Below are 24,385 nucleotides of genomic sequence, written 5' to 3'. Positions count from 1 at the left end.
GAGGAGGAGGTGGAGGCATTTTCATACCAAGTGCAGGCAGCACAGTACCTGCTAAGGACAGCAATGTGATGTAGAACAGAATTTGCTGTCTGTGGCTCTAACAGTTGGTTTGGGAAATGGCTGTGATTTTACAAGCCAGCTCTACTAAACTGGATGAAACTGCCCTTGGTGGTCTCTGGTTTGCTTAGCATTTTAAAGCTATAGAATTTCCATGGCTACTTTTAGAATGCTTCCCTGCTGAAACCTAGGTGAAATGCTACAAGAAGGTATCACCAGGGGAAGAAAGAACAAGTATCCCAAGGAGACAGGCTTAGAAGTGCCCCAGAGGGGCAAGATCATGTCAGAACTACAGCTTCTTGTATTACTGTCTGATGCCTAAGGGAACTAGAAGTCTTTCAATAAGGGAAACGGTTTGTCACTTTTGCAGTGCTAATGTTGCCCTAACTTAAAAACATTTGATGATTACCCATCCATGGTCAAAACACAAGTATCTGTGAAATGTTATTGAAGAGAATGACACAGGGCCAAAATGGCTTGGCATGATGGAAGAGAGAGAAAGAAAGCGTATCAAAGGGATTCTGTGCCTCCTCTTGTATTCTGCAGTTTGCAGCAGTCACAGAAACAATTTATTGTTCTACTTAGGAAGGAAAGTAGCTACAAATCATAGCTAAGTTAGTTCATAATTCCTACGAAGTGTACTTAAGAGTTATCACTGTCCTAAACAAACTTCCACTCTAGATAACTGTATTCTACCAATGGCGCTTCCAAATTCAGTCTTCAGTTATAATTGAAATGACAGGAAAACCCCAGAGAAAACACCATTGTTATAGAAAACACCATTGTTCTGTCTGTATGAATTATAAGGTGGGTTTAGGATCCTTTAAGAAATAGCTGCTGATGGGCTCCAAAATTAAAGGTGAAAATACACACAAGAATCATTATGTTATAGAGATGGCTTTTGCAAAAAGCTGTGCTAGTATCTACATGGATAGTGAGGTAACCCAGTATTTTTCATTAATGCATCACCTCCACATTCTTAATCTTTCCACTGACCTTCGACTGTCTTTTTTTTTTCCCCAGAAAAAGAGCAGGAGTTCACCCTAGCCTGCCACAGAGAAAAAGGGAAGAAGCTGAGAGTGAAATGCTATTTTCTGAAACATATTAGTGACTACAGAAAGGAAAAAAAGGAAAGCGGGAAAGAGATAGGGTCATTTAAAAAGTCAGAGAGAGAAAAAAAGGAAGTGAAAGAAAAGGAAAATGAAAGGAGAGAAAATGGTGAAAGAGCTGATGGACAAGTAAAATGAAGTAGTAATACTTCAGAGAAGTATTACGAGATTATGAAAAAAGGTCAACAAGGTAGTAACAGAGAGATGGAAAATTAATCAGGCAGAACTGAAAGAGAAAATAAAAGGATACAAAACCAAATAAAAACAGGAGATGGAAGACAGGAAACAGGAAAGTGTGGGAAAGAAACAAGAGAGAGTTGTGTTTAAGTAATGCATGTTGCTACCTTACATCAGAGGGAAGTAAACACAGGGCAGTCGTGCCAGTTAGGGCTACAGGATGGAAATAGAGGTGCAGTGTCTCTTTTTTCCCCATTTTTTTTAACATTGTTCAAGATTTTTTAGCCAGGTATAAGTATAACGAGAGCCAAGAGAAAATGTTTAAAGCGTGTAATGTGTGTCTGAAAGTGAAATGCAGATACTAACGGCAGCCCCCACCGAGGAGGTCCCCATCGAGCGCAGCAGGCACAGTATGGACACTGACATCCCTAATTCATTCTGCAGTTCTAACCTCGGCCTCCAGTACTTGTAGTGTTTGCTCTTATGATGGTATGTTTTGCAGAACAAATGGCCAGCAGGCCTTGCGCTGCTTTGTATGGCTGCAGAGGGTGATAAACAATCCTAATGCTTGATGCTGTGGCTTTGCAGGGGAGAGCCACCTCTTCAGTGACAAGCTGGGTCAACCTGAACCAGACAGTAAGCTGTCAGCTGCAGGCAGCCACTGTAAAACAGACTCTTTTCCCTCCAGTTTTAAGCTCCACTGTAAAACAGACTGTTTTCCCTCCAGCTTTATGCTCATATTTTCATGTCAGAAGTCTAGCATTGGTGTGATGGTCACTGCTTCAAAGTATTTTCTGTAGGCAGTTTTAACGAGTAACATTTTAGAACGTGAATTGCGAGCTCTTCAGTGAAGGTGAGCTGGCGAAAAAATTTTGCACTGAAGTGTGTTACAGTTAGACTCCTGCCCTGGCGTGCTGAGGGCAGAGAGCAGGGTGGAAGGTTTTCCTGGCATAGATGGAGCAGAGAGTGCTTCACAGAGCCACAGGAAGGGCGAAATCATGGACCCGTTTTGCTGATCTCAGTTACCTCTGACTTCCAAGTGGCAGTAGCCAGGAGGGTTGTTCTTACAGGTCTAAATTAAAATATTATCTTTTATCATGCATCCAGTTTGAAAGCCTTTACCAATTCTGAGGTTTTTTGGTTGTTTTTTTTTTTTTTTCTTCTTCAAGAAGGATCTGAAGACTTGGGCTCACAGGTCGCTGGTTCCAGGCTATGGCAGCCGGTGGAAGCATGACCACCAGCACCATGCTGCTCAGCCCTTGTGATGGTAGGTGAAGTCTCCCAAACGGTAGAGGGGAAATCCATAAGAGACTGAAACCTTTTCTTCCTTTGGCCAAGAGGAAGTCTCCATCCAGAGCATCTGGAATATTTCGAGGGTGCAACCCAAACGTAATAAAGGTGTGAAGGCTAAAAATGGGAAACACCTACCACAGCTCCAACAGCCAAAGCAAACAGAAAAGAGCTCAGTAGTTACAGCTTCAAACGGCTTGTTCCTCAGTCCTTTTCATATTTCGCTGGCATCCTCACAGACACTGGCCCGTGTACACAGCAAATCCCAAATGGGTTTTAAAACTAACCAAGAAAAGAAAAACAAGTCTTATGGATCAGGGGCAGCTGCCTGGCCCTAGATTCTGTACTACCTTAACATGTTTTCTGTTTCTTGTTCCTTTTTTCTGGTTGTTTGATTCGGGAAGGGGAGTTGTTTTTTGTTTCATCCCTTCCTATTCTTTTGTCTTACTTTTCCAAACTACCAAACAAAAGGTTGGATCATCAGTTTTGTTTTACTCTGGTTTATAAACCACTGACAGAAGCTATAAAAATTAAATTATATTTTTGGCTTCTCATTTTAATGCTAAAAGAGAAAACAACCAGGATTAGTGTGGGCAATGATGTGATTTTTCCAGCAGCATCATAATTGTCAGGAATAGTACTAGACTGCTGCTTGATTCAATATCTCAAATTTACTGTGATTCATTATTTTTTGAAGAAATCTTGACAACAAATGGATTCAGTCTTTACTATTCTTTCAACATTTCTATCAATAACATATTTACTACATTTACATCTAGAAAAAAGAAACAAGAACTTGAAGTTAAGGCTATAGCATTAATCTGGAACAGCAGAAAGATGACTCTCATGGATTTGTCTATTCACTTGAATAAAAAAACTGAAGTGAGATCTACTTGGTGACCCTATATTAACCACATAAAATCAATCTGTGTGCTGGTTGTCACCAAGAATTGAGTGCATTCAGAAGAAAAAAGTAGTTTCTCACAGGAAGACTGACAGTGCAGCATCAAACCCTCTCTTCTGTCCCTACCTGTTCATATCTGCAGGCACATGCAAGGATATACCTTGATGCTTGCACGTGTTGTTAGAGCCCCTGGCTAGAATGCAGCCAGTTTGCCTAAAAAATGATTTTTCAAATATAATTCAGATACTGGGTACCTCATTTTTTGCATTCCCTATTTAACTCCAGGTTCAAAGATTTCGGTAATCTGACAGATTGGAATTGATTAATTTCAGAGGCACAGATCCCTCTGAAAAGAAGTCAGCATGTTGACTTCATTAAATTTATTTCACTAATGAAAGTGGCACCCAGGTTGCATTTGGGTGCAGGTTTGGAAGTAGGAAGTATTCTTCAGCTTGATTTCACTTGGCTAAATGAAAAGTAATGATGCAGATTCCCCTAACTTCGAACTCCATATGGAGCTGTAAAAATCATGTTTTGCTTTAGAAGATCCTTGCTCTCTGCAACAAACTTTTTCTGGGGCATGCTGGCATCTCAAACCAGCAAGTACTGAGCTCTGTGGGGCTGGTTCAGAAAAGCATTCATGGAAGCATTTGATTTCAGGTCCCGTTTCCTGAAAACGTGAAGCTGATCACACATTTGACTACTTCATTGGACTGAGACCAGGGCACAAGGTCTTGGAGATGGACGTGTTTGTACCGTGCTGACAAACATCTGCGCCGGGCGATGAGGTCGCCTTCGCTGACAGGCTCCATGCTCCGCTCAGCTATTTTAGGACAGGTTAGGGAGCAGCACATGGGGGGGAGGTTATGATGTGAAAAAAGGTCAGAAGTTTGCCTGCTTGCTCAAACCAGTAAAATCTGTTTTTAATCCAAGAAAACACACCAAAACACACGTCTTGGAGAAAAAGGTATGTTGTATTTTTCCTGATCACAGTTTTCCCTGGTGGCAAGTTTCTCATTCAAATTTATATCCACGGCTTTGTTTATGGGACTTTACAGAAGGATTTGCATGGGTTAGTGAGGAGAGGGAATACACAGAAACACAGAACCCATTAAAGCACATGAGGCTCTGGTGGTTCCCCTCCCCAGCTGCTACGAAGTTTATTTGCAGGCTGCAGCCTGGAAAAGGGGCTGTGGCCCATCTGCACCCCGTATGTAGGAATTCGTTTCCAACATAGCCACAGGAGTGTGGGTCCAGCAGACCCTCCCCTAACCTCCTCTCAGATCCCCCTCCACACTGACTTAATTGGAGCCAGAGCAGACGCCACCGAGCACTGCGGTGTCATGGGGCAGGGGCGTCGGGGGCTCGCCTGCACCACTGATCCTCCCAGGTCCCCCGCCGTTCCCTCCATCCCCGGCACAACCGTGGGGTTAAACAGCATTGCAAGCCTTGTGTGGGCCCCCCCGCGTGGGGTGAGCTTCACCCCTAGAGCAAGGCAAGCGTCATGCTGGATGGCGGGGCACGAGCGGGAGATCAAAGAGGGCAGCGCTGTGTTGCTGCACCGCATCTCTGGGGCTGAGCCTCTGCCCTCTGCAGCTGCGAAGCACAGGCTCCCTGCGCGATGGCGCGGGCATTGGGGGGATGTTGTGAGTAAGCGTCCTGGAAGGAAAAAAATCAAAGGGCAATATTGAGACTGAGGCACGGAAAGGAGTTGGTATTGCTTATATTAGATCTTGTTCCTACAGCGTCTTTTGCACAGGAGGAAAAAGTTTCTTTTTGTATATTGGGCCTGCCTGGAAGGTGTTGGGAAGGGCTGTCTTGGAGTGGGGAGAGCAAAGGCATCTTCTATTTTAAACCTTTGTTAAAGGGAAAGGGACAAGCATATGAGGGTAGGAAAAAGAAGAGACGAACGTTAGCAAACTTAACTGCAATCAGAAGCATTTGTGGAGGGGTTTGTCCTGAGAAGGCAAGTGGTAAGGTTTTGAGGGCTCTTTGTTGTTACACAGATATGAGAAAAAGCATTAAAACAGGCAGTAATTCTGTGGCTGAAGTGAATAATTAAACTAATGAAGGACAACACTTTAAAACAAATGATTGTATGGGAAGTTCATGCAGACCAAATGTCAGCAGGCAACCTAACTCTACCTTCAAAAGTGTTTAGACATTTTAGCAGTTTTATAAATATCCTCTTTCACGTGTATCTATCTGTGATTCAGCTGAGTATCTGCCCCTGCAAGGCCACCTCTGCCCAAGAGGCAGAGTCATGTTTAAAGTAAGCAGTGACATCTGGATCAAAAATAAAATCACATGCTGAAGAAGAGGAGAGAGTGATGGTCACGCTTCATGGCTTTAAACCTCAGGTTTGTTTTTTTGACACTAACTTCCTTAATGTCTCTCTCTTTTTTTTCTTTTTGAATGACATGTCTTTGTTCTTTTTCATACTACTTATTTTTTCTCTCAAGAAGTAGTTCATTTTTGTCCAATAATTTCTTTTGGTAAAATTCATAGTATGTAGAAGCACGTTAAATTTAGCAAAAGTGTTTTGCTCTCCTTAAACAAACACAGAGGTAACAAGGTCTAACTCATGGCTGTGGGAGCTGCTGCCATGGCCCCACGTCCCACATTTCACCCGCAGCGTTTTCCCAGGAGGGGTAAGCCCCTCTCCCACTGCTGTCAGCATTCTGCTGTTCTAAAGAGAGCTCCACAGACAACCATTTAAAGCTCCCAGATCTCACCGTTTGGATGTGGCGGCTGCTGTTTGAGGCTGCCACAGAAAGGCTGGCGGCTGTGCGGGGGCAGCGGGCCGTACTGGTGTGCCAGCGGTGCACATCTCCCACGCGCAGCTCAGTGGCTTCCCCACCTACCTCAGCTCCTGCATCCTGCCTCGCCAGTTTTCCTGACCACCCTAAAGGGAAAATACTGAGCATTTATTAAGGATTCGTGTATAATAATAGATGAAAAGGGAATGGTTGACTTCAGAGTCCAGGAGTTTTGCCTGCAAATAACCATCCATAATACCTGTACCCTTCACTGCAGCAGACCCGGTCTGGCCCTCCTCTAGTCTTCAGAGGGAAAGGCCTTACTCACTCTGGTATTAGCCACCACCTTATTTATTTCTTTTCCATGGCTATTAGTATTGAATCAGACTTTGTTTCTGAGGTTGAGTGAGAGGAAAGATGGTTTTAGTATTGGCTCTAATTATGTATTTTGCCTCAAGCCACTGACACAAACATTTATTTGCTCAAGGGTCACCAGAGAAGTGGTTGAAAAGCACCTACAGATTTTAATTGGAATTTGATTCACATTCCTGTTCAAGAATTCAGATGACCCTTTTATCAGAACAAGCAAAGCCTTAGAATATTGAATTGCAAATACTGTAGTAAAAAGCTTTTTTGTGGTATTTACAGAAGTTTTTGGTCAGGGCAAAAATTCCAGGGAAGCTGACTTCCTCTTGTAATTTTACCACTTCTATGTTAAATTTAGGAACTAAAAGAGAAAGAAACAACTTCAGCCTTCTGGATTTAATTCAAGATGGTCCAAAGCTAAGTAATTTGGCTTTCCATTCACTATAGAAGAAAGTGCTGCTGAGTTCTAGCATTAACCCCAACCAGCTAACTTGTGTGACAGCTACAAATTTGTATTTCTAGGATTCCACCTCAAGTAAATACTTGCTAAGTGTATGCATTTTTGGTAGTGATGATGAGTTCAAAATGACTGCTTTGCTTCTGCTGTATGTATCTTGGAGCTGAATTTCTCTGTGAAGTCTGCGGAAGCTTGTTACCATGTTAAATGCCCAGCTTTCATTAAATCCACACCTGAAGGGTAAGTAAATGAATCCTGAATTTCGTACTTGAAGGTATGTGTGCTTTTCATGGACTTATGCCAACTAGATTCTAGATTTAAAGAGACATCGTGATAACCTTAACCACACTGTGGCCAGACTAAACCTCAAAGATCTTGTTCCTAGGGGCACTGCTCTTTGAAGTGGCACCACTAACAGCTTTAGCTACTGTAGGCATTTATGAGGTACAAAATGATAAGGTAAATAGGCATAAAATGTGATTTTAATGGCATGTAAACATCACCAAACTGCATTATATTCTTGCATTCCAAGCATTTGTTTGTTCAATTTGAGTTTTGTTTTCTCTCCTTTTTTTTTTTTTCCTTTTCTCCTTTTATCTTTTTCTTTTCCTCTATGAACCCGCCCTGAAGAAACATAGGAGTGTTTGCCAACTACAATACAAAATCTCCAACAGCTCAAATGTATATATTTACTATGAATTGAACTTGCAGCTCTTAACTAATACTGTGTGTTTAAGCCATTTACTCACCAAAGTAGTTGGAGGAATATCTGTGTGTTTTCCACATTGCTTCCAGCGTGCTGCTTTGTTTGTTGGTGATTTATTAATGATACTTGTGATTTATTACTGTCACTTTATTAGATTATGTGTACATCGGTGACAAAGCACTTTGTGGATCGTGCCTTGTTAGTCATAAAAGCATTCAAGAAGCCATGAAAATCAGTTAAGCTTGAACCTATTGAACAAAAGAGCATAGTGCTGTCTATTGATCAGCAGTCTTTAGATATGTAATGAATAGTAGTACTTTGGACACTGTCAGATAGTGTTTTCCTTTGGATCTGATAAATTACACCCTTTTGTATTAGTGGTTTGAGATCTGACATAGAACACTCTTGTACTGGTATTTCTTTCAGCTCTAGTACTGTGGTGAACTTACATGGCCAAGGCATGTAAATGCTGATAGAAAACCTGATATTTTCTCTTCCAATACAGCTTTAGCCATTGAGTTAACAGGCATGTAACTTTCATATATGGCAGAAGATTGAGGACCAGCCTGCAAATAGTTTGCAAAATATATTTGTAGCCTATGTGTGTGATATACACAATCTCTCTCTCATATATGGATAACGTACACAGACCTGGACAGTAGCTATCTGATTTCTTTATGAATACAGATTATATTCTGAATTTCTTATTGAACAGGCAAGCAATATGTAAGATTAAATCCTCATTATTTGTTGGTTTGAAGTGTACTTTTTTTCTGTTTACGATATCAGGACTTGATTTCTTCCTGCCTTGCAGTTTTTACATCCATTTACTGGGTTGTAGGTAAAAATTTGCTATTTCAATTGCATAAAGTTGAAGGCAGAGCTTATGGTGCAGCACGCCCCAAGTCTTACATCTGTGTCATTCTCTGAAGGATATCCCCATTAATACTAACAGTCAAATGCTTTGGAGGAACACGTGTTTGCTAGGACCTTCCTCCGGATCAGAGGGTCACTTTCTCCCCTCTCTCCACTGCTCTTCCTTGTAAGAAAAATTTGCAGAAGAATGAGCCCAGTACCCTATTTTATTAACAGGATTAGGGGCAATAAACTTCCAGCAGCTTCTTTTTTCTGGATGTTTTCTAATGCTCCCTTCAATATTTGCTTTTCCAAAAGAAAAGATTTGCTTTTTCCAAAGAAAAGATTTATTAGTCAGCATAACCTGATGTGACACAAAAGTAGTGTTTTTTAGTAATGCACTAACTCAATTATAGATATAGCAAATAAGTGTGTTTGGTGTGTACTGAAGGACTACTATTAAAGTAAAATACAACAAAAATTGGAATACTGCTTCCTGAGAACCAGGAAGATGCACTTCATATTTTGTAGTATCTATCTTTTCTTATTTCTTGGTTTGGGGAATAATTAAAGCCTGGCCATTAGCACCTGACAGTCTTACCCTGGAGTTAGCCAAAGCAAGACTCACCTCAACCACTCTTAAACTGCTCTGTCCTCCTGTCCCTCTTACTCCCTGTGCCTCGTGTACTGCTTTTTCCCTTTTTCTTCAGCGGTCTTTCTTGGAGACCAGCTATGGAGAAGGTGTGAAGATGAATTCTGGAAAGGATTTTTGTAGGCTGTCAGTGCAATACTACTATTGATGATGATGATGATAAAAATAATAATAATGACTTTGTTATTATTGTTTTATTGCAATAATATTGCAAAGTTTAAAGTAGAATCTTTATCCAAACCTCTACCTCTCCAGGACTAGACCGAAGAGAAAACTTGCTATTGTTGCAGTGAAAATCTCTCAGCACCAACTCAATTTGATTAAGAAAAGGGTAAAAGCATGAATGGGCTTGATTTCCTTAAGCAGTTTAGCACACCACTGATCATAGAAGCGTTTAGAAAAACCCCAACAAACAACTGATACTTAAGTAGGTAACAAACCCACCTTTGCGGATTTTCATTTTATTTCTATTTTATTACAAGAGATATGAGACTGTAAAGGATCTCCTGAATCTTTGAATTCTGACCTGACTATTCTGTGACTACATGAGTAAAACAATATGTTATTAATGTAATTTGTGTATACTTTGCATGTACTTAGAACTTCCATCTTAAAATTAGCATCACTCTTCTTATGCTTGGTTGCAGGATCCTGCTTTACTGAATGTTAGATAAAATGATATCATTAAATGTTTGTCACTTTGAACATTTTAAATGTATTTTTATATGCTTTTGAACACAGGGAAAAACTCAGACACAATGTAACCATGACACAAAGTAATATTATGTTCATTAGAAAAGGCATTTGTGTTGTTGACATTGGAAAGGAGGGTGCAGTCTTCAGACATCCATGCCAGTATTTTGGGTAAAAACATTTTTATTGAAAAGTAAAACTAGGATTGAGCTCTGTTTGGGTGATTTTTAATTCTCTTCCCTCACCCTCCACACCCCCCCCCCCAGTAGAAAGTTCCAAAAAGGGGTCCAAATGAGTGCTATAAATTATTTTATAAGACGACTGTAGGTTGTATATTACAAAACAACTACACAAAACTAACCAGAAAGCCCTGGGATTAAGCAGATGAAAAGCCCATTCCAGATGGAAAAGAGCTCGAGTCAGAGCTGCCCAGCGTCCAGAATGCTCTGTCAAAATTAGGTTATATTAGTGTAGTCTTGAAAAGGAGGTTTGGAAAAGAGGCAGAGTTAAGACAGCAGTTAAACTGGTTTTGACAGACTAAATGGAATACATTTCCTAGCTCTAAATGGCTGCACAGTGCTCCTGTAATGGGTATTTTGCTCAAAGCATAATGAGAAGAGAAGAGGGAAAATTATTTCATTTGTCCAGACTATAATCAATCACTTCCAGGAAAAGAAGTCTTTCATGACTTTCCAACAGTAATAGGAGTTTTTAAATATATTAGTTGTACAAATTTCTTTATGAAAGAAAAAATGAAAAGTTATTAGAGAAACACATAAGATGCACAAAATTAATCTGTAAGTTTATGACTATTCTTAGTAATTCCACTGTCTTTGTGCCTTGATACATGCCTTTTTTCTTTATTGTCTCTAAACTGCCAATAGCTGTAAAAGCATGAAAGCAATAGGAAGGATGGAGAAGTCTCAAAAGAAAAGGGATTTTTCATCTGGCAACATGTCCAGCCCAAAAGCCATAAAGGCCTTTCCTGAAACTTTAGGACTGCAAAAGCTTACTGAGTTTTGCCAAATTATTTTCTTCTGATGGAAGTTCCCTAATGGTAGTGGTGGTTTCTGGACAGTTATGTCAACAGTTACAGAAGGTGATGGTAGGCATATGGTTAAAAAGTACTCTGCACAGATGTAATACCCAAGAATTTGTGAGTGCCTAAATCTGTGTTGTCTTATCTAGTCATGAGAATATTATCACTCCCAAATTTAAACAGCAGAAAAGCTGAACCATGGGAAAGTCAGTCTTGTTCCCCTTGAACTCAGCACTGTAACGCATGGAGACTGTCTTTGGTATATAAAATGCAAGGCCAAACCCAAGATAGTATAGATTTGATTTTGCATGCTTATATGCACTTAAAAGGGTAGAGACATTATCATTTATTTTAATATGTGTGCTGCATGCTCTAAAAGCCACTTTACTCAGGGAGCACAAGAATGGATTCAGTGCTTCTACCTTTTGTAGACTCTCCAGGGGCCAGGACAGAGAGAAGAAAAGATGAGCCCAAACTAATCTCCCCAAATAAAAAAAAAAAAAAAAAAAAAAAAAAAAGATGGTCTGTGAACCAAGTGAAGGGGTGAAGTTAGTGGGCACACTAATTATTAGCTTCCAGGATTCATTTGACATCCAGGAATTTCCTACAGGCAATATTGTGCCTAAACACAAAACCCTGATGCTTTGCAAAGACCCTCCTGGAAGGCCCCCTGCACAGATTAATATCAGGTACATTTGTTATTGAAGCAGCAATGGATGGATTCTCAGCTGTGGGTCCTGAGCACGCCTTCATGGTGCTCTCCTGCTTCAGAGATGTTAGGAAAATTGTCTCTTGTAATATTGTTCTTTCAATGCCACCTGAATCAGTCTCTTATATTGGAAAAGGCTGGGTTCTTTAAATAATGTCATTTCAGAAGCAGGTAGCTCTAAAGTGTAGGTTTAGCTATTATGTAGTTGTGTGTCAGTTTTATGGATGTAATTCTTCAGTTTTAACTGGGCTTTTTAATTGCACCTAAAAAAGAAGCCAAATGAATTCTTCCAACCCCATTTAATTTCCATCTCTGTGTGCAGCTTCACTTTATGTTTCTTATAACAAAACGGCTTTTAAAGCTGATAAATGGCTACAAAGATTTTGCTTTTACTTTGTTGCTTTTCTGTTTGTTTAACCAAGAGCAGTTCTTTTGGTCCTGACCTCAGCCTTGTCAAATAGACTTTGTTTGTCAAACTGCTCATGCTCCCATTAACTCCTAGCTGTTTCAATTGTCATGTTTGATGAATGGCTCAAATACTGCTAGCATCATTAAAAGCCAGGGTACTGAGGGATGTATTATGTTATACTGCGTCCAAATACACACCATAAATAGGAAAATTCCAAGCAAAGAAAATCTTTTATTGCATAAAGGAAATTGCAAGTGGTTTAAACTAATCTCTTTTAATGCCATCTTTCATATGTGCAGGAGACAAGAAAAAGCCCCTCAGGTTTCATGGTTGGTATTATCTCTTCATGGTTAAAGAACATTAGTAGCTTTATAACCTTATTTATACAGCGTTCATGGAAGAGTTTGGGTCTGTGTGGGGGAACGGGCCTGCTTAGCGTGCATAAAAGTGGCAGAGCGGTTCCCACAGTGCTCCGTGGGTCCGGAGGATCTGTCCCTTCCCAAAGCAGAGCCTGCTCTTTCTGTAAGTCACACAGCGCAATCACTGCGCTATTTCCCCCTCCCAGGCTGACGGCAGCACTGGGGTGCTGGGCGCCCTGGGCTCTGCCTGGGCAGTACCCACAGCTGAGCCTTCCCTGGTGACCTGCCGGTAAAAGCTGCAGCAGTTCAGGCTCGCCAGGGTCTGGCAGGGCTCGGTTCTCCCATCACACTGAAGTCAATGTTTCAGTTTATGTTGTCTGGTGCTCTCGTCTGCCCTTTGCCGTACTTACAGCACAGTGCTAGCAGTAAGCAGAGTTCAGGATTAGTTCTGGGAAGTTAGGTAATGGCTTCAGCAGAAAAAATAAATATTTTTGATATTGTTGGTGTTGTGGGTTTTTTTTGATTCTGGCCTTTTTTTTAACTGTTGAAGTCTATCTAAAGGCCAAAGACCTATTGTTCGAATAATTTTTACATTCTTGAGGCAGATAAAATTATTCAGATGAATATTTATAAAGATACATTTAAATATGCAAAATTATACACTTCTAGTCTGGTGGCATTGCTATGCCTATGAGGCTCAAGACAGGGTTTTTTTTATGATTTTGTTTTTAAAAAGTTGTAACTTGAACTATATGTGCATATACATATGGGCTGTTTCTAATATTCCTGAGTGTTACTCATGTGGAATTTTCATCACGAATAAGTACACTGCTGCAGTATATTTTTCCTGGACAGTGTTACAAACCATTACAATGAGGACAGCAGGCAAACCATTAAAGCAATTCTGAAATGGTATCAGAAGTAGGTCTTCAAAGTTTATATTTTCCCAAGCTACAGCAGCTCATTGTGGTTTTTTCCTTGCTAGAGGATAGAAAGGATTTATTGATCTCAGTTGGTTTTGAAACAAGGAGAAAGCAAAGAAACTTCCAGTTGTGTCAGAAACTACGTCAGCCAGTTTGCCTTCAGAAAGTGTAACTCTGCCTAGTTCTTTGAGCAAGCAATGGCAGAAATTGTCTCTCTGCTATCGCAGCTAACTCAGACTTTAGATTTGAGATGATCTTTCTAAAACTGTAGTTTTAGATGCAGGATGGCAGTCACTGGGCTGGAGGCATTGTTACTCTAAATGAATTATTTGCATTACAGCCAAAGCAAAAATTTAAAGATGTTGTGAGAAACATGAACGGATGCACTGAAGTCCCTTCTCCCTTTCTGAGGTGCCATAAGCAGCAGAGCACAGAGGTGGACCATGGGCTCCCAGCAAGTTACCACCGCCAGGGAGGGTGCACAGCTGGCTCCCCAGAAGCCATACTCCTGTGTCTGCACCATGTGTATCCCAACCACCCTTCTCACCCCACACACCTGCCGGGTGAGTGACAGCATTTATTATTTCCTCCCAGGTGGAAAGGTGCTTCTCTTTGTCTGGACTAGATTTCCCAGGTTTGTATGTATTTAGATTGCAGTGATCTGCACATCAACAATACAAACTTAAAAAAATTCATCCAGACAAACTGTGAGATGATATTACTGTCTGTAACCATCAATGTGTGTTTCTGTCCTGGGGTACATCAGGTAACTGATGTTTGTTGCCTAGGACCCTAAGTATGGATTTGGTTTCCTAAAAAGCTGAGGTTTCTTTAAATTAGTGGAGTTCACCGCTCCTTTCCTATTCAGAGTAATAACAGTGTTAGTGAGCAAAATACTTTCATTAGAACAAATGGGGTTTTCAGCCTCAACTGCACCCTTGTTTCTGTCTGTACCAGAATTACATATTAATCAAAAGAAAGTAGGAAAGCTGCAATCATTCCCTGATGAGGCTTCCTGAATCACAATTAAAAATCACAGTTTGTTGGTGTCACTGGATTTTTGTTACTCTGAGGAGTACTGAAACCTACAGCATATGAATTCATTTGATTAACCACACTTGAAGTGAGTCCATAGGAATAGGGCTTGTACTTTTAATATTGCTTTCTGTGGGAGAGGGTTATAACCATCAATGGTAGTTGCATCTCAGAATTAAATATAACTGTGTACCATACACAGGTAGGTACTGAACCCCCAACCCACACATGCTCTCCCACTAAAACCCATGGGACCAGCGCTTATGAGAAAATAGACTTGGAGGTCTGCAGGCTCAGTTGGTCTCTAAGGAAACATGATCTTGACCTGGAAAAGTGGGATTGGGGATGTCAGTATCTACATACTTGTTAAATCAGCGAAATGAAGGATTTGGCTCATAGTTCACTGAAAAGGCATCAGCAAGGTTAAAGCAAAACATAAGAAAAAGCTTGTTTGCTGTGCCCCCTTGTTCAGCATATAAATGATACTGTCAGTTTTGAAGTGAGTGCTGCAGTCTTTTCCTGGAAAGCATCATTGGCAGAAAAATAATTTTCAGCAGAACTCAAGAACTGAGAGGGAAAAATGGTATAAATCAGTTAACAAGTTGACCCACAGTCAGCCAAACTAAAGAGGCCTCATTTCCTATGGATTTCTGTCTCTTCAGCCTCATTGTCTGCTGTCCAGCTCCCCACCGCCACCAGCCCTCCCTGTCCTTCGTGCCTCCAGTGCCTGGCAGGAGAGGCTGCGTGCACAGCCAGGGCAGTGCCGCTGCATGCGCGGTCGTGGGCTGTCCACGTTTTGCACAGGACTTGTAAGAACTGGACACTCATTCAGACCTCTGCCCTTCTGTAACGCGGAGTTAAAACTTGGGGGGAAAGAGCAAACAGATGACAGGCAAATATTCGTACAACGCAATTGTGTTGTAACCTCATTTCCCTAAGGAACTGTATATTTTTGAGTAGTTGGTATTTTTAGAGATGGAATATTTTGCTTATTTTTAAAGGCAAGGAAAAAGATGCATAGAAACAATCAGAGAGATGTGGCACCGTGCTTCCTCTGAGTAAATATCCACGAGACCATTCCAGATTGCCATATCATACATGTATGTACATTGCCACAACATACATATCCTAACCCTACTCCCTATACCCTTTAGATTAGGCTGCACCCCAGACATTGAGGACCCAAAGTGCAGAAGCCCTGTAGTAGATAAGCCTGCCTCCTTTGTATGGCAGTCTCCAGCACTGCCGTGTTTATGCCATCTAGACACGTTAACATTTGAAAGAGAATTCAGAACTGAAGGAATGAATTCTGTTTGACAAAACAAAAGATGACACCGGTTTCTCCCTGGGCATGATGCTGGTGGTGTCAGTAGGATTGTAACATGTTAACTTGTTCCAGCATTTCTGAGCTGGGGGGGTTCTCTTTAATATATGTCAGATTTCCTCTGTAATGACCAATTAAAATTGTAGGACTAAGTCAATGCAGCTATGATATCCGTGGTATTCTGCAGCATAGTTGGCAGAGCAAGCACGCCCTTTTAATTTTCTTTGCTCTGTTTTTCTAGCTTGCTTGTCACTTCAGTTTGCCCATGACTCTTTTCCTTGCACTCTTCCCACCCAGAAAGAATGCTAGGGCTGGGTGGTAAATAAAGGGACAAACATACCATCAACACAGATGATGAGCGGGTGTGTGTGATTTTTAAGAAAGAAACTTCAAAGAAATTTTGTGTCATTTAAAATTTTCTAGCTTTTATTAAACAAAATAAAAATTATACATTGTTCAATTAAGCTAGAAGGGGGGGGGAAGCTCTTTATTGAAATTCATCAAGGTGTGACTGAAACAAATTATTTTCCCTGACTTTAAAATATTAAATCATCACCAGAACTTGTTTCTGGGCTCACAGGCAATAATGTGTGTATCTCCTGTTCTCTATTTTGCTTTTGTCTTGCAGGCATAATGTAATAGCCCTACTTTTTTCAAAGAATGTGCATCTCTAGTACTGTGTAGTCTGGACAAATCTAGCAAACAAATTACATGTGCAACTAGTCCTTACTGGTTAGATAGTTCTTGGTATTTCTACTTTTGTTTTTCCCTTTCCAACATATACATCTACAAAGCTTGAAAGATTTGGAAAGGACTGTATGTAACTTAATCACTTATTAATAATGTAGAAATAACTTGGACCTTAATCTTGTTCTTTCCTCTCTCCTTCTCTTTTTCATTTCTGGACTGTGAGAAGTATTTCTAGCAGTGGCAAAAATATTTGGATCATCCCACAGTGCTCAGAAACCATAAGGAAGAGAAGCCAGTACAAATGGTAAATGAAATTTTTAGTCATATTGTATAAACTCCGACTCTTACCAGCATGAGGCTGGAATTCCCTCATGTTATATCTCTGTGCTAGAAAATATGATGTTGTCTGATTGCTACCAAAAATTCTGATTTTATTATCTAACGCTACTTTCTGCTTGTCTTTTTGCTTGTTGTCCCTTTAGTCAAGTGAATTTCGAGTCCACCCAGCTTGGCTGAGCATTTCTGTCTGTAAGCATACTGGGAGCAGCTTTCTGCTGAGGTACCTGGTACCTGCTGCTTTCACTTGAGCATCCTAGAAATTCAGGGGACTTCCTAGCTTCAAAGGTATGAGAGCTACTGCAGTCAGATAAACCATAGTTTTAGCAATAAGTAATCAGCTGCTTACATTCATATTTCAGTAGGCTCCCCTGCAACTCTGTGCTGCTGTTATTTTGTTTCGCTATTTCTAAATATTTTGTTATGGATCAGCTCCTACAAACTATTTAGAGGTGTCCTCCAGGCTAGACCTTTGTCCATCTCTCAAGTTTTCATGAGTTTCATTAGGTCATCTGATCACTGCTTATTGTGAGTCTAAGTCACTAAGACTTAAGTGATGCAGAGAAGCTAGCTAACTCACAGAAACTGAGGGTATCCAAGCTGTTATTGTCTGGCCCATAACTGTCCTGAGGAGTTAAATATTACAGAGAGCTGGGAATCCCTGTGTCTGAGTTCTGCACCAAAGATATTTGTTTCCAAATCATCACAAATGCTTGTTTTTTCCCAAAACACAAATACCCTTCTGACCTCTCTAATTTTCTGATATAAACGGAGAATCTTTTCATGATAATCAGAGTCAAGTATCAGTCCCAGAAAGCCATCACTATGCATTATAGGCACTTATGCACATTAGAAAACAAAACAAAACAAGCAATCTACCACTTTCCAAGATCAGTGCTATGAAACATTTTATGGGTGGTCCATAAGTGGACAGAATGTTGCACTAATGTGTGACTGCATGGCAATTAAGCTTAATTAGGGAAGGTTTCAAAAAAGACAGATGAAAGTAAATTACGGAAATGAAAGCAACTGTGCTTTTGGGGACCACACTCTGCTACGTTAGTTCAGTGAAGTGTTGCTCAAAGTGTCCCCCATTTGTCACATTCTGACACACATCCAACAGTTTGTCAAACCAAGGTTTTTCTCTAGGAGGAGGAATCTCTTAGGAGCACATTCTTCACCCTGTCTCTGCTGAACTCACTGGTTTCTTCAGGAGTCAGCTGCACTTCTACAGTAAGAGCAGCAGATGACCCTTAATGCACAGCCATCCGGTTTAGCGTAGCATTGCCTCCTTTCTAATGGTAATGATGAATGTGGATTTTCATTTTCAATGTGTGCTCTGGTGAAATTTTTTCACATTTTCATATTTCTAATGCTTTCTCAGATTTACAACTGAGTATCCCATATGGAACATCTGATTCTGGTTCCAGTGATTTTCCCTGGTGAGAAGACCCTGGTAAGCAGACCCAGAGCAGTTCCAAGCCTTCCACGCTGCGTGGTTCAAAGGCATCCTGTCAAACAGGCTCTGACAAAGCCGAGGACTCCAGGTTTTTTGCACTTGGAGACAGATTGTTTCAGAGCTAGGTGTCCATTTCCCCTCCAAGAGAATTTTAAAGGAAACAAAATGTAACATGCTGAAATTCTCAGTGAAACAGGATTGCTTTTTTCTGCTCTGGACTAAGTGGTTGTTACTGCAGGCACCATTATAGTATGCTATGTTATATTGAACCTTATTAAATTATGGAAAATAATTAAGTAGAAAGCAGGGGGGAAATGCTATACAGTTAGCAGGCAAATCTTTTTTTTAGCTTGGATAGTGTCTGTTACTGCTTTCCACCAGGACACTGGGATGCTTTTTTTCCCTAATGAACTTTTTACGTCCGAGATGAAATACAGATTCTGTGGCCAATTTATTAAGAAAAACACCAGTTTCATGTGAGGAGATTTCAGACCAACAGGGAATTTATATGTGGAAATCATATATGGGCATAGGGAAACACCTCATAAAAAGAATGACTACATGGTCAGCAGCTGTAATTTAGGTACATTCTTTTTTAATAAAAAAATGTGTGTTCAGACTAATCTTTTCTTTTTTTTTATTGCAGCTCAGCAAGGTAGCCTCAACTGTAGTTGTTTAACCTTCTGGTTTTCTTTAGTTTGTTTTTGAAAAAAAGAAAGCTAAAACCAGTACTTTGTGTTTTCAGTTATGAAGCTTTTTCATATGTGAAAGGTGCAGTAAGGACACCTTTCTCCACTGAAGGAAGCTGACGTAAGTGTTGATAAAAATATCACACGTAAATGTGTATTAAAAAATGAAAAGAAAGAGACAAAAGGATCTAAGCATAAAGAAGAAACTAGTTCTGGGATGTGATGGCTGAGCGTGAATGGCTACGCACAGGTAATCCAGACACTTCCTAATGCCTAAGAGCTACATGTCAGATGCATGTTTACCTGCACGTACACAGATGCAGACTTTGCAAATGATGTGTATGTGTCCATAAATGACAATTTCCTACAGGGCAAATTTTGTGGAAATCAATCAAATTAAAAATTATATTCCTAGAACGGATTCTCTAACCAAACCTTTAGATGGGATCTTATGTTTAGAAGAAAGCGCTGTTTCTGAAGAGAGATCCCCTTAGCCAGGGAGCCTTACTCAGATCCCCTACTTGCCTCCTCATCTGTAACTGGAAAGTGAAGGCTCAGCTAAAGACTTTCTGGTACGTGAGGTAATGAGAAACTCCAGGGTATGCCTGGGTCTGTGGTAATGTGACGCTTGTGAATCGAGTTGGCACGATGTCCTTGGCAGCCTTGTTGCAAGCCCTCCATAGACTCATTTTTACATGGAGATGATTAGATATTAGTGGAAACCTGATGCAGTTATGAAGCAGTAGGTGAACAAGCCATTTCTCCCCGCTAAAAGCCTAAACTCGGCATTTATTACTTCCTGTTAGGTCACAGAAACATCAATCACCTGTCACTTTGACGATAGCCACTCTCTTTTCAGCTGTGCCTGAAACGCTCTGCCCTATGCCTCTTTTACACATGCTGCCAATGCTCCCCTCCAGCGGGTTTCTCAAGATCTGAAGTATTCGTGCTGACATCTTCTGCAGCAGGCAGATCTCTGGGAGTCCCTGGGATGGACTCCAAAGGGAATTAATAAGAGTCGAATAAATTAGCTGGGGCAAAGGCTGGAGTTCAGCTTTTGCTGGGTTAATAACGGGGAAAATTCACCTGGATTAGTACTGACTACTTAACAGGAGCCTACAAGGCATCACGTTTTGGCCTTCTGTGATTTGGATACTTTCTAAATTATATTTTATGCCAGAATGCTGCAGCATTACTTGTTGGAAGAGCCAAGGAAAAGCAAATTTTTACAGCTGAGACACCTGTGACAGCAGCTAGAGCTATTTTCTCTACTCTCTCCCCACACCACAAGCCCTTACACGGCTTTAAAGCCAGAGAAATCAAGGCATATGAAAAGGACCGGCTGAAAACATACACTAATGGAGGAAGTAAGTCTATTATTCCCAGTTTTCTAGAAGGCACATTTCGGTCTGGATGTACCATATTTCTGCAAGAGATGCTTAATATTTACAAGTGAAGGACCTGTGAATGAGCCCAGGCTTGCTGGTATTCTTGGATTCCTTTCTAACCTGCCTTCATTTCTTTTTTCCCTACCTCCTTCCCTCTTTTGTGGCTTTCCGGTGCAAGTGCCTGCAGCAACCCCCTGTTCAAGATCCAGGAGTAATCCTTCACTGCCGGCCCAAGGCGAACCTTGGCGACAGCCGTCGAAAGGCCTTGATCACACATTCCCAGCACCCTGCCCTGCCAGCAGTGGGAGGAAACTCCAGTTTATGTTAATAAGGTGTGGAGAGTGGCCAAAGTATTTTGTGAGTTTTCCAGCTCGAAAGGGTAATGAAGCTACCTCTGTCTCAGTACGCTGGCCAGGGAGCAAGCTAAACAACTGGGAAATGTGTTTCAAAGGAGAAATACAGAGCACAGACTCCCTGGGTTTCGCACTTCCACTGGGGGATGATTTTGCCTCTTTCCACCTTTTTTCCAGGCTGGCTGCTCCCTTTTGCACAAAAAGAGGGATGGATGAGGGAGGGCGAGCAGGCTGTTTCTGTGGATTAGCTTCAGGCAGCTCTTGCCAGATTGAAAGTTACACTGGAAAGCATTTCTTAGTTTATACCAAAATAATGAATTGTTTAATACGTAAAGTAAACCTAGAAAGTTATTCCCATAAATGTGGTTTAAAATCTACCTATTTATTAGCTCTGAGCAAAAGAAACCTCCACACTGCTGAGAGCATGATCAGATTCTTTGGGCTCACTTCAAAAAGCTCGCTCTTTTTGTCATTCCTTTCTGACCTCCTCCCTGCTAGTCCCGGGATGAAAAGCAAGCCAAAGATCTGCTGAGAAATGGGCCGAGCCGCTGCTGACCTTTGCAAATCCAATTTCTTCAAAGCGAGAGCTAAACGACGTGTTCCCACGCTGTGTATTGCTGAAACGTACGATGCAATTCAGGGAATGAATTCACCATGGTGCAGTCTCATTTTGAATCCAGTTTTATTGCTACGTGTCAGAGGGTGAAGGAGGCAGAGTGTGGTACAAGTTATAAAGAGCATTTGCACACAAGTTTCACAAACCACATAAGTCAGTCTTTGAAAGATTTTGGACTTTGGAGGGGTTATTTCCTCTAAAAATTAAAATGTGTAAAAATTAAAAAACCCTTTTACCTCTCTCCCCCTCAAAAAGGGAGACATTTTGTAGCGATTTAAAAGAAAAATAAGACAATGAGAGTTTGTACTGAATAATCTCCAAACAGAGAAACAATAACTCTCTGGGGGTATTGTCTGACATGTAACCAAGGTGCCTGTCTGGGGTGGTTTGCATGCACAGGAGTTATGGGTGAATGGGATGGTGATACAGGGAGAGCTTTAAAATGAATATTTAAAATTCAGATTCTCACTTTGCATATCAGATTTGGTACGGGTGCCACTCCTATTTTGCAGCAGTGAGAGCAGTCCACCCTGTGCGAAGCTTCAGGCCTCTGCTAGGTACCATAGGTGTGCATGCAGGATCCACACAGGAAAAGCGTATTGGCATTCCTAACCTAACTCTTATACGCTTGATCCAACAGCTGCATGGAGGCTGGTCCCCTCCCTCTGTTTTCCAGGAGGAGCTACTGTTTGTTCCCACGCAGCTGGCTAAGCCCTACCTGACCCCAGCACCAGACAGCCCGGTACCCCCCGCACGAGTGAGCGGTGATGCGCAGCAGCCTGCGTGCATGCCCCGAGCAGCACCTGTTTGCGTAATGCTGCCACTTTTTTCCTGGAGCAAAAGGGATGGAAGAGGATTCTCATTCTTCATTTAACTACTGTAGGGCATATGTCATGGGTAGCGCATCTCCAGTCTGTTCTTCAGCGCTGAAGAGAGGAGTTAGGTGTTCCCAGCATGGGCTGAGTTCCATGCACGCCCCTCTGGGGATGCCACCTCCCTGCTGGGAAGCCATCACACGGCAGGCAGCAGCCAAGCTGCTCCACGTTTGGTGCCTTACCACTGACCTCCCGGCATACCGTGTAACCCGCCGGTTTGGTCGTACAGTAGAAGCAGAGATATTGCAGCCTGTTTATTTATTTCATTATCATCTCCATTGCACAAGTGTCATTCCATTAGAGCTGATGTAATGGAGAATCAGGCCCTTGGGCTAATGGGCTAAACTATGCCCTGGCTGTGTACGCTGAAGACTCAGAGGAAGCTTCAATGCTCTCATTTTCTAGTTGTCCTCTCCAAAGCAAATTAAAATACATCATTGTTCTCAAGACTGCTGAATGAAGCAAGTTGGTTTTTAATTTTATTTCCATAACCATGAATAGTAAATTTCATCCATTCATGACTGGTTTATAAAAGAGTTTGCTAACTAACCAGATCTGAAGAACTTTCTTTCTCAGCAAGTATTGCAATAAGAGCATTGTTTGTGTTTTTATTACTTGCTCAATATTTTTGTTATTCTCTTTCCCAAGACACGATTAGATTTTCCAGTCTTCTGGACATCAAAGATTTTGGAGAAGAGATCGTATAAACTGGATAGGTAACAGCTGTTACCAGATGGATTTACTGGTAGAAAGGGGAGAGGGCTAATTTGTTTTATGTGCTTCCTCCCACTGCTGGCACCTTTCACTGTGGCACACTGTTTCTGTCCTGCGACAGGGAATATCTTTGCACAGAGGGAGCCCTTGTCCACAGGATTACACCTGCCTGTGGGTTTCACTGTTGTTTGTAAGTAACTTCTAAATGCCTTCATCGTAGCTTCTTTACCTGGTCTTCCAGTAGTTTATTAGAGAGAAAAGAATGGGAGGACAGCTCTAACTTTGTTAGTTAATAGCACTGATTGACAGATTTTAATTTCTGAGCTTTTCAAGTCAGAAGTTTTGTTTGCTCCACTTCTGAATGTCTCAGAACACTTTAAATTAGATTTATTTCTGTAAAATAAATTAAAAAAAAAAATACCGTGAATTCCCCAAGAAAAGTCACACAGGACTGAAGCAGAGTTTCAGCTTGAATAAACTGCAGTATCTCTGCTGCACCCTCCCATTTAATTTGGGAACGAACATTCACATGAATCCTCTTTATTTCCTCATCTGGTGTAAAATTCCTTGTGCTACTCTTTTAGATTACTCACTGTTTAGGAAAGATCTTGGAGGGGAAATGGTGATTTGTAGTATTGCAAAGTATTAGCTTGTAAAACAGACTGTGTGCGTGTATAATAACATGATTTTTGCATGTTACTATGCCAACAATGTCTGATCCCATTCAGATAACAGTAAGGCAACTTACAGCTTTGACCGCATACAAAGAAAGTCACACTACTTCTCTTTTTTATTTTAGGTTTGATCTACTTGCTTTTGCTATTTGCATGTTGTGTTTTTAAGTACCTACCCCCACGTTCTTCAAGCTTCAGAAAAAGACAGCGCTTTCAATATACATTGTCTGCAAAACATGCCCTATGTCCTATGAATATTCTAAGACATCCACCCTGATCTAGCAATTTAAAAGGGACTGGCGTCTTCTTAATCTAGTCTCCTTCTTCCTGAGGCAGCCTAGATACTGCTTTTGATCTTTCCCTGCCCCGAGTAACATATGAATCTATTGCTGTTGCAGGACAGGAGACTCTGGCTTCGCCCAGTCTGCTAGGATCCTCAGACCTTTGCAAAAATGCTCAGATCCTCACAGAGTTTCAGCCTTTTCTGCAAGCTGGCCTGGGAGCACTGGGCACCTCATCTGGGTGAATGCCGCTGGAGCAGACAGTCAATGGCCACTGGGCTGCTGTTGGAAGAATGAATCCAGGCTGGAGAAGGACAGAACAGAAGCTATGTCCAGAAAACCATCTTTAATGTGATTTTGGTTTTTTTTTCATTATTTTCTAGGTCTTAATTAATTTTAAACTGTTTTCTTCAGTCTCCTTCATTCGCTCCCTCTCTACTGTTCCATATATTTAAAGCAAATGACCCAAAAATGAGAGGAAGTGCTT

General features: G+C 41.2%; 1 protein-coding gene across 14 annotated transcripts in view; it reads left to right on the top strand.

The window, feature by feature from the left end:
- LOC308072141 (uncharacterized protein) overlaps nucleotides 1–24,385 on the top strand; it is a 104,699-nt gene that overhangs the window by 21,476 nt on the left and 58,838 nt on the right. For 8 of the 14 annotated variants that reach the window (XR_013931529.1, XR_013931530.1, XR_013931531.1 and 5 more), the window contains exon 1: nucleotides 1–24,249. This exon is cut by the window's left edge and continues 21,476 nt beyond it. Coding sequence is in view for 1 of the 14 variants with exons in the window: in XM_080408623.1 (XP_080264749.1) it covers nucleotide 20,364; nucleotides 20,564–20,717; nucleotides 24,016–24,249 (389 nt within the window). In the remaining 13 variants the exon portion in view is untranslated. The remainder of the gene's footprint in view (nucleotides 24,250–24,385) is intronic. The other 6 variants (XR_013931537.1, XM_080408623.1, XR_013931536.1 and 3 more) reach the window with 6 other exon arrangements.

Source organism: Falco punctatus (genome assembly GCF_963210335.1).
Source record: "Falco punctatus genome assembly, chromosome: 12".
NCBI classification, from domain to species: Eukaryota; Metazoa; Chordata; class Aves; order Falconiformes; family Falconidae; genus Falco; species Falco punctatus.
Note: the sequence above shows the minus strand (reverse complement) of the source record. Positions and strands in the feature narration are given on the sequence as shown.